This window comes from Myotis lucifugus, unplaced genomic scaffold (assembly GCF_000147115.1).
Source record: "Myotis lucifugus unplaced genomic scaffold, Myoluc2.0 scaffold_2617, whole genome shotgun sequence".
In the NCBI taxonomy this organism is placed as follows: Eukaryota; Metazoa; Chordata; class Mammalia; order Chiroptera; family Vespertilionidae; genus Myotis; species Myotis lucifugus.
In genome coordinates, this window is record NW_005873665.1 from 11576 (window position 1) to 21777 (window position 10202).

A 10202-nucleotide genomic window follows, 5' to 3' on the forward strand; every position below is an offset into this window, starting at 1 on the left:
CTGCCTCCTGCAGCCTCCTACTGGGTATCAGGCCCACAACCTGGACTTGTGGCCTGACCGGGAATCCAACCAGTAAACTCTTGGTTCAGAGGTCGATGCTCAACCGGTGAGCCACACCTGGCCGGGCAGCAGCCAGGCAGTTACCTTGATTGTGGCAATTGTTTCACACTCATCTTATACGTGTATCTAGTCATCACACTGTACACCTTAAATACGTGCAGTTTTATCTGCCAGCCAGTTACATCGCAGGAAAGCTGGGAAGTAAAACACGTGCCCTCCGCTAAAGCAGGGTGCTGACAAGGCTTCACTTTTCAGCTGGGCAGCCGGGTGAACGCGTCCTGTGTGTGCAGGAAACCAGGCCCTTAAAGTTAAGGCTGAAACGCAGCATCGCTACGGGGATTAGTGTCATCAGTGCATCTGTGTTTATTTTACTCGTCTTCCTTTTACGTTGCAGGTGTGTAAGGCAGATGAGAAGTTTAATCAGCTGGTCCATTTCCTTCGCAATCATAAGCAGGAAAAGCACCTGGTCTTCTTCAGGTAACGCTTCCGGGCTCTGAGGCGGGTCTGGGGTTCAGCCACACCAGGCGCCCTGGTGCTCCCGGCCCCGGGTTGGCGTTCTCGGTTAGGACGCTTCTCAGTTAGGGATGCTTTTGGCTGCAAATAACTGAAAACCCAGCTCCTGTAGATCGTAGTCCCGAGGAAGGCAGGTCCCGCTGCTCTGTGTCCCGCAACGTCAGGTCCGTGTTTCTGCAGTTGTCACGGCTATATTGACCCCAGCTGAGAAATACAGCCTGGTACTCACACACGCACGCGCGCACACACACAAAACAAAGACTTCAGGAGGCACAGATTGCGCTCAGGATCTCACTGCTTGTGTCCCCTGGCGTGACTTATGGGAACAGAGTGAGGCAGTCACTGAGCCAGGCCTTGGAGAGGAGGTGTAAGTGGCAGGAGGGAGCCGGTGGGACCTGCAGCCTGGTGCGGTGGGAGAGCCCCGGGGAAGGAAGAGACCTCGGCTCAGGCTCTGCCCTCCCGCCCATGGCCGCTCCCTAAGCTTCAGGCCCCTCACCGGCACCAGGTGTGACGTCATGTTGGAGCCCTTCCCAATGAAAGGGGGCGTGGGTGAACTTCATTAGCGGGGCGCTGCAGAGGGAGCTCACAGACTCCCAAAGCTGGATGCCCAGCCGTTGGGAAGACAGGGTCGGGGAGCCCCAGAGAGCTGCGTGGCCATCCCTCTCGGGCACCCTCACTGCGACGTCCTGGGGTGACTTGGCGCCCAGACCAAATACCTCGGGTGGATCTGCTTGGGGGGACCTGGCTTACCTGCTGAGCCTGGGAGTCGGTGATGGGGGAGAAGCTGGTCCCCAGAGGGGAAGCAGGAGCGTTTGGAAATCTCGTGAAACTCTTCATATTTAAGATGTCATTGCTTTTGTTATGAAAGACGACTTCCGTTTAAGCCGTTTCTCAGGGGCCAGGGGTCCCCCTTGCTGCTGCATCACCTTCAGGCGTGGGAGTGTCCTGGGGATTCTAGCTCATGCTTGAGGGGAGTTGGTCGGCAGAGAGGGTTGGGGATTTGGAGCTTAGCTGTGGACACGCACAGCCGTCTGCCTTCTCCCGGAGGGCGGGCATCACTGCGTCTGGTTGTAGGGGACCAATGGCCCACGCCTGTGCCCTCGGTCCCCCTCGCAGCACCTGTGCCTGCGTGGAATACTACGGCAAGGCCCTGGAGGCGCTGGTGAAGGGCGTGGAGATCATGTGCCTTCACGGGAAGATGAAGTTCAAGCGCAACAAGATCTTCATGGGCTTCCGCAAGCTGCAGAGGTGGGCCTGGCAGGGACGGCGCGTCTCCAGCCGCCGCATGTCCCCCTGCCTTTGATTCTCCGTGGGCGTAGTTTACTTCCCTGCTGGCACCCCCATCCCGTTCCCTGTTATCGTGTCCTCTCTGTGCAGATGCGCACCTGTCCCTCTGTCCTGGCCCAACCCACTTTGCTGTGCCGACTTCCTCAGCCAGCTGTTGGCTTCCCTGAGAGGTTGTAAGCTCCGTAAGGACAGGGACCTGCATGTCGTGGTCACTGTGAGATCCCGGAACCTGTCCCCCGTTGTCCTCACTGAGATGTAAAGGCGCTGGCGATGGAAGTGCGGATCCCGCTCACCACGCGCTGTCTCCCTTTCCAGCGGGGTCTTGGTGTGCACGGACGTGATGGCCCGCGGCATAGACATCCCCGAGGTGAACTGGGTGTTGCAGTACGACCCCCCCAGCAGTGCCAGGTACTGCACGACCGAACGCTGCCCCCCGCCTGGGAATCGCACGACCGAACGCTGCCCTCCGCCTAGGAATCGCCTAGAAATGGGAGTCTCGGGGCAGATAAAATGACGAGTTGAAAGTGATTTTAAACAGCAAAAATAGGCGAGTGGGCATGTCATGGCTCTCGTAGTGATACCAGGTTTTGCAGCAAATTCCTGCAGAAATGGACATGATAACATGTTTAACCCTTTGAGTGCCGGGGAGCGCAATCGCGCTCCTCCTGTCTTTCGCCAAAAGTGCCGGGGGCGCTATCGGCAATTTTTTTTTCTACTAGTATTTTATAATACAATCAGCAAACAATATATGTCAAAGATGAAAACAAATGTAGTAAAGGTTTCCTTATGTTTTTGAATATGTAACTTCATTTACTTGCGATTCATAATTTTTTTCCTAAACTGTAAAATCAGCAAAAATGCCTTGGCAATTGTAGCATAGTTCCTAGGATACTGGTTGGCACTCAAAGGGTTAAGGAAAACAGTATGTATGACTGATAAATGCTTCCAAGTAGAAAATGCCTGTAACTGAACCGAGCAGTAATAATGGTTCCTTGTCGGTGGGAAGCTCACAGGTCATCATCTTTTTTATACTTTTTGTTGTTTTCCAAATTTTCTACTAGGACCACACCAGCCTGTACCACCAGATAAGCATAAATGTAAACACTGTGTAGTCATGTTCAGTGCCTCACAGAGTCCTGTCTGGTTGGCAATGGATACGTAGTTGCCGACGCTCCTGTGTCCACACTGGTCGGGGCGGGGCTGGGACTGAGCTGTGGTCAGGCGGCCCCGGCGGCCCTGGGCCTGTGCTTGCTCAGCACCGTCACAGGCGCTGTGTCCTCCTGTGTTCGCAGTGCCTTCGTGCATCGCTGTGGCCGCACTGCGCGCATCGGCCATGGTGGCAGCGCACTGGTGTTCCTCCTCCCCATGGAAGAGTCCTACGTCAACTTCCTCGCAATCAACCAAAAGGTAAGCCGCCTTCTCGCTCCTTTTCCAGCAAGTGGTCGGGAACTTAGATGGGGGTGCAAGCTCACAGGACCCGGCTGGTGATGGGAAGTGGGGGGACCTGGCCAGGGGGAGACCCCCGCCTCCTCAGGGTGGCAGCCCCAGCTCAGCCCCAGCTGTGTCCCTGGTGGACAGGGGTGGGAACGTGGACCTGGCTTTGCCATATTTTCCAACCAGAAGTCGGGGTCATGTAAAATTTTAAATACTTTCCGGTCCAGTACAGCACTTGGGCTGGGTTTGGGCTCCATGGCCTCTGATCTGAGATGCAAGGGGATTGTTTTGCCCTCGGTCATCTTGGCGCTGGCTCTGGGGGGAGCCTTGGGGCGAGGAAGTGAGTGTGGGCTCTGCAGTGCCCCCTGCAGGAGATGCAGCCACAGAAGCACACGGCGGACCTCCTCCCGAAGCTGCGGGCCATGGCCCTGGCCGACAGGGCCGTGTTTGAGAAGGGCATGCGGGCCTTCGTGTCCTTCGTCCAGGCCTACGCCAAGCACGAGTGCAGCCTCATCTTCAGACTCAAGGGTGAGTTGGGCGTCGACACGTGCTGTGTCTCCGTCTGAGCGGCTGCGCTTCCGCAGGCACCCAGGCACGAGGCTGCTCCGTTTCATAAAATGTGGGGCATGTGTTTTCTAAACATCTAACGGGGAGGCCTCCTAGGGCTTGGGTAGAGGAATGAGCTGGCTGCTGAGTGTTCCTTCTTAGTACAAACGCAGTTACTTTAGTTACAGTGAGATCATGAGATTGTTTGGTTAGAAAAATGATCTGCTGGAAACTCGCGTGGGCCGGTCTCACCCTGGTGCTTGGTTGAATCAGATCTGGACTTTGCTGCCCTGGCGCGAGGCTTCGCTCTGCTCAGGATGCCCAAGATGCCGGAGCTGAGGGGAAAGCAGTTTCCAGACTTCGTGCCCGTGGACGTCAACACGGACACCATTCCATTCAGAGATAAGATCAGGGAGAAGCAGAGGCAGAAACAGCTGGAGCAGCAGAGGAAGGAGAAGACAGAAAACGAAGGGAGGAGAAGATTCGTGAAAAATAAAGCTTGGTCGAAGCAGAAGGCCAAAAGGGAGAAGAAGAAAATGAACAAGAAAAGGAAAAGGGAAGAGGTAAAGCGGGAGGTTTGACTATTTATCTGCCTTGGAATTCTGAGCCCGGGCCCTGGAGGGAGTGTCTTCTGATAGGATTGCCAGGGGTGCTCCGTTCTGTTACGTGGTGACGGGGACGCCCTATGCTTGTGGGAGCCCATCTGAGAGCGTGTCACTCCCTCGGATCCCTGTCACTGAGGCGTTCGGGGCTTGGTCTCTCCTGCACGCAGGGCTCTGACCTGGAGGACGAGGACATGGAGGAACTTCTGAATGACACGCGGCTCCTGAGGAAGTTTAAGAAAGGCAAGATCACTGAGGAGGAGCTGGAGAAGGGCCTGCTGACGAGTGCCAGAGGGCCGATCAGGACAGCGGGTTTGGGGACCTCGGATGTGGAGGGGGACGGCTGATTGCGGGGCCTCAGGTGAGCGGGGGGCGATCAGGACCTGGCAGGCGGGCTGACGTGCAGGCGGGGGAGGAGGTGGGAGGGGCTCTCACGTCCTGAACGTTTTACTACAGACATACCAGCCTGAGTCCAACAGGAGGTGCAAGTTATTTGGTGTAAATAATAGATGTCAATATTTATTTGATGGGTCGCTTATAATTAAAGAGCTCATTTTTCTGGGCCTATTTTATACTTATTTTTAATGCACTGATGCTGGAGTAGACTTGGTTTCAGGCTTTTAAAGTTCCCTAGTGCTTTCAGGCTCCCAAGCTCCCTGGGTGCCCCGCCCCTGGACTGTGTTCCCTCTGGTGCAGTGCACGGGGGCCACGCGTTCCCTCTGGTGCAGTGCACGGGGACCACGCGTTCCCTCTGGTGCAGTGCACAGGCCACATGTTCCCTCTGGTGCAATGCACGGGCCACATGTTCCCTCCGGTGCAGTGCACAGGGGCCATGTATTCCCTCTGGTGCAGTGCACGGGGGCCCCGTGTTCCCTCTGGTGCAGTGCACAGGGGCCATGTATTCCCTCTGGTGCAGTGCACGGGGGCCCCCGTGTTCCCTCTGGTGCAGTGCACAGGGGCCATGTATTCCCTCTGGTGCAGTGCACGGGGGCCCCGTGTTCCCTCTGGTGCAGTGCACGGGGGCCATGTATTCCCTCTGGTGCAGTGCACAGGGGCCATGTATTCCCTCTGGTGCAGTGCACGGGCCGTGTGTTCCCTCTGGTGCAGTGCATGGGGGCCGTGTGTTCCCTCCGGTGCAGTGCATGGGGGCCATGTATTCCCTCTGGTGCAGTGCACGGGCCATGCGTTCCCTCCGGTGCAGTGCATGGGGGCCGTGTGTTCCCTCCGGTGCAGTGCACAGGGCACAGCAGAGCGGCCAGTGGCCCAGGGTTTTCCTTCTGTCCTAAGAATAGGCCCCAGGGCTGTCATTGGGGAGTATCTGAGAAATCGAGGCAGCTAGTCATGTTTTGGGAGAGATGCTGCCTTCTATTGAATAAACTTTCCTTCTAATCGACTACACTGTGTGTGTGTCTCCACAGCGGGGCCTGGCTCAGCTCACAGCACTGAGTGAGACCAGTCAGTGTTTTGTGTTATTTATTCCCAAGTACAACTTCTAAACGTTCAGGTCCAAAACCTTTAAGATCCACATCTTTCACACAGTTTTCGTTTCTGAACATTCTGGGCGGCGGCACTGGCGGTGAGCTGCTCCGTTGGCTCGATGCTGTCCAGGCTGCACTCTGGCTCGTGTTCACCAGGGGAAGCAATGCTACCTGAGCAGGTATTTCCTGCCCTCGAGGCACCGCATGCTCCGGGGCCTGCGCAGTGAGGAACGCCTGCTCTGTAAGGGGCCTGCATCCTCTAACGGCCGAGGCCAATCACTGCAGGCAGAGGGCGAGGGGAGGGGTCTGGAGGGTTAAGTAGCCAATAGTCTAACGTGTATTTCTAGAAACAGGAGTGAGTGACAGTGTCTGGGACCCATCAGCACAATTTAGGTTGAGTTTTACAGGAACCGGGAACATGCTTAAACAGGACTGGAAAGAATAAAAACTCCACCAAAATTATGATTTTAAGTCCTTAGTCCATAAATCTTCATGAAAACAGTTCCCTTTGGCCTGGCTCACGCGGGGTCCAGAGGCTCCTCCCCCGCTGCAGCTACGTCACCTCGAGGCAGGAAGGCACCTGTAGGTACAGCTTGTAGGTACAGGAAGACCTACAGGTACAGCTTGATGAGCTCGTCGCTGACGGCTGAGGGCGTCAGCACCCCCAGGTCTGTAAACAGCAGTGTGATCAAGGAGGGGGGTGTGTAGTCGACCCACGGGTGCTCCTCTCTGAGATCCTGTCCAGTCTGCACAGACCTCAGCGTGTCCGCCTTGTACTGTGGACACAGCAAGCACGCGTTAGTCTGCCCAAGTGCTCAGGGCTCTGCAGTTGGGGGCGGGGGGCTGGCCTGGCCACTCCCCAAATGGGGAGAAGCCAGCTGAGCGGCACACTGACAAGAGGGCGCTGCTGCTGTGGTGGGCTGTCATGGCGGCCGCCTGGCCACTAGCCCACAGCATGTGTCCCCTCACCATGAGCTGGGCCAATTCCTCCTGACCCGCGAGAGAACCATTCTCAGAGCCCACCCTGTGCGGGCACTGCTCAGCCTGCCCACGCGTGGTCTCGGACCGGCTAACTCGGCCCATGCTGTTCCCCCTGCACAGGTCAGAGCTCAGGAGGACAGGGCTTGCCCACGGGCACATGGGCAGGAAGTGTCAGGGGGCCGATCCAGGCAGCTGACTCTAGGCTGCACCGCTCACCACCAGCCCCTGCCTCTGCACCGTGTCCAGTGCTCAGTGAGCGGGAGACTGGAAGGCTGAAATTCTGGGGCCCAGTTAGACTCAGTCTCACCGCCACCAATTTATGTTTCTATCCCAACGTCGGAAGACACAGCCACGGGAAGGGAATAACTCCCTGATGCATTCTCAGCATTTTTTCAAAGGTTTCAGTTTAGACTCAACCCCTTCAAATACGTAAAGCTCTTGCCTTAAACTTGTCTGGGACGTCTTGCTGGTTCAGTGGGAAGAGCCGGACGAACTTGAAACTCTCCGCCACCACATAGAAGGGCTTGTTCTGTGCTTTGGCGCACACGGCCATCTGGTTGGTTCCGATCTGGGAAGTTGGGGAAAGGGAGCCAGTGAGACCTACAGCAGGTCACGGGGCGGCCACAGAAAGCACACGAGTGATCGTGATACATGTAATTCTGACTTCGGGACCACAGAGGAGGAGCTTTTAAAAAGGAAAACAGTAGATATTCTCCCAAAGACACACAACAGCCAATAAACTCAGGAAAAGATGCTCCGCGTCCTGAGTCATTAGGGAAATGCAGGTCAAAGCCACTAAATACCACGTCCTGCACAGTGAAACGTGCCCTGACTGGAACCGACCATGACCTCATAGGCCGATGCTCAGCCACTGAGCCACACCGGCCGGGCTGGACAGAGAAATTTTAACACATTCTATTCATGTCAGATACACTAAACAGAAAAGAAAAACCAGCCAAAAAAACCCAATTTCAGTTAAAACGTGTTTTAAGAAAACAGAAATTACACTCCCTACTTTACATGGATGAGTCTCCGAAGCAGAAGGGAATTTTACCAAAACTGGACTGACCCCTGCAGTGGCTTCTGGGACAGGGAAGCAAGCGGATGGGGGAAGCAGGACCACGTGACCGCACCGCACGCACAGCACTGCTGCCGAGACCTAGGCCCGAGGTCCACCTCCACCCTTGGGAGGGAACGGGGGACTGAGGCTCCTACCTTGTTGATAACGCCTCCGTTTTCGACGACTCCCTCCGCACCCACGATGACCAGGTCCACCTTCTCCATGATGTAGCTGAGGAAGGCAAGGAGACACGTTTATGCGCCTTTCTCCGCTCGTTAGGCCTCCCCTGCGAAGGTTAATACTCATCTCCACACGTGAGCTCCTCCTGTAACTAGCGTGCTCACAGGGCACTTCACACACGAGGCGGCCCTGGCACTGCCGCCGGCGCCTTAAAACCCGTTTCCGTCACGACCCCACGTCACGCTGCCACCCAGTGCGCACAGACGTGAACCCGAGCAAGACTCGCAGGCTGGCTTCCGCCTTCCTACGTGGTGCTGTTCCCTGTTCTGCTTCCACACACACAGACCCGGCATCTAAAGGCCTGATGTGCTCTCAGGCGGGTGAAGGCCGGTTCACCTTCTAAAGCCAGCCGCTGGGAGAACGCTTCAAATGCCCATCAACAGCCCTAACTCCCTCTGCGTCTCCTCTGTAAGAGACTCTCCCGTTTTCTCCTGTGAGGCTCGCTGGCATGTGGCCTCGGCTCAGGTGCATGGCTGAGACGGAGAAGGCAAGGCCACAGAGGGCACCGTGTCCTCAGAGGAAGGGGGAGCACCCACCTCTGCTGACCTTACCCCGCCCTTTGCCCCCGCCCTTGCACCATAGGCGACATGAACGGCTCCTGTTGCCGCCCTGCTAGCGCCCTCCTGCCTGGCGTCCGTGTGCGCCATCAAGGCCTGTAACGAGCTTGCTGGTTTCAGGCAGCTATTAATTAAGAGGCGGGCGCTCTCCAGTGCAGGTTTATGACCGGGACTCAGACCTCCAACCTGGAAACCCGGCTCCCGGCCAGCCCTGGGAGGGGCGGGGGCCATCATCGCAGCCGGGGACGCTGGCGCTTACCCAACAGCGGCGTCCAGGACCACGGTGACGGGGACGTTGAGGTGGCACAGGGCTTTGGCCATTTTCTTACTGCAAATGACATTTTGAGAACATCAGCTAAAACCCAAGAAAGTTCCAGAGGGACGTCACAGACATCCTGAGCACCCTGAGCACCCACGAGAGGGACCAGAGGAACCACATGCCAGTCACAGAGCTGATGAAAAAGCTGCTGATCCTCTGACTGAGCTGCTAGGTCACCCCTGGGGCCCGCACTGCGACCCATTGCGCCTCACGTGGCTTCCCCGGGTGGGAACAGGCAGGCAGCGCGGGACGCTGCGGGTCGGGGCACGCCCTGGCTCCTTGCAATGGCCTCTAGCCCAGTCCGCCCTGAGAATGGCTGCCGGGCGCAGGACCAAGCGCGGAGGTACTTGCCCGGACAAGTCCGGCTGGGACTCGGTGATGTACACACTGAAGCGCTTCTTGGCCGCCACGGCCGCTTCCAGGACCCTCAGGACCACTCTGGAGTAGGCGTGGGTCAGGATCCTCTGTGGACCGAGAACGCTCGTCAGGGGGGCCCGACGTCCCCCCACCCTGGGCCCTCCAGGTGCACGCGGTGTCTCATGCTCAGGAGTGGGTGATGCAGAAGGAAGTGTGCTGGTGGCAGAGACGGCAGAAGCGTCTTATGAGCCCTGGGCCGGGCGACCGCCTTCACTTGCAGCTCCTCGCTCCTCCCTGGTCAACACTTGGCAGCTGTGCATCTGCCACAGCATTGAAATGAGGTTCAGAAAAACCTCAACCCAGGGCTAGCCTCTACCAGGAAGACGGCAGCATCAGCCAGTGACGGGAGCTGCTCTGTGTCTATTTTGTACTAACTTAGCACAAACCCAATAACAAACACTTCCTTAAGGCCTCTCATTAAATCAAGGCTCAGACACGCCGTCCCAATGTCTCTGCCTGTTTACAATGACAACCATCTATGGCTGTATCTACGTTTATGTCGTGCCTACTGTGTGCCAGGCCTTGCACAGTCCTTGCACATTCACCTGGTTCCCTCACAACCACCCGGCGAGGTAGGTGCTGTGATTTCGCTTATTTAGCAATGAGTGCGCTGCAGCACAGAGAGGTTACACGGCTCGGAAGGGGCAGAGGCAGGAATTCACCCGGGAGTAAGTCACTCCAAAGCCCTCGCTCCCAGTTACCATATTG

The 10202-nt window shown here is 56.8% G+C and overlaps 2 protein-coding genes across 3 annotated transcripts in view; one reads left to right on the forward strand and one right to left on the reverse strand.

Annotated features, from left to right (window-relative positions):
• Positions 1-5009, forward strand: part of LOC102420966 (ATP-dependent RNA helicase DDX55-like) — a 9006-nt gene extending 3997 nt beyond the window's left edge. The window contains exons 7-13 of the mRNA XM_023749063.1: positions 455-537; positions 1690-1821; positions 2176-2268; positions 3153-3267; positions 3654-3822; positions 4114-4403; positions 4613-5009. Of these exons, the coding sequence (XP_023604831.1) occupies positions 455-537; positions 1690-1821; positions 2176-2268; positions 3153-3267; positions 3654-3822; positions 4114-4403; positions 4613-4789 (1059 nt within the window). The 3' untranslated portion in view covers positions 4790-5009. The remainder of the gene's footprint in view (positions 1-454; positions 538-1689; positions 1822-2175; positions 2269-3152; positions 3268-3653; positions 3823-4113; positions 4404-4612) is intronic.
• Positions 5010-5898: 889 nt separating this feature from the next.
• On the reverse strand, positions 5899-9836 carry LOC102420328 (translation initiation factor eIF-2B subunit alpha-like). 2 transcript variants are annotated; one of them, XM_006108536.3, is made up of 5 exons: positions 9429-9804; positions 9018-9086; positions 8117-8192; positions 7344-7469; positions 5899-6696 (listed from the first exon to the last, which is right to left on the reverse strand). In XM_006108536.3, exons 2-5 carry the CDS (start codon positions 9077-9079, stop codon positions 6532-6534), a joined length of 429 nt encoding a protein of 142 aa, XP_006108598.1. In that variant the 5' UTR covers positions 9080-9086; positions 9429-9804; the 3' UTR covers positions 5899-6531. The 2 variants fall into 2 exon arrangements, with proteins under 2 accessions (XP_006108598.1, XP_023604832.1); XM_023749064.1 differs by lacking the exon at positions 9018-9086 and having other exon boundaries at positions 9429-9836.
• Positions 9837-10202: the final 366 nt, after the last annotated feature.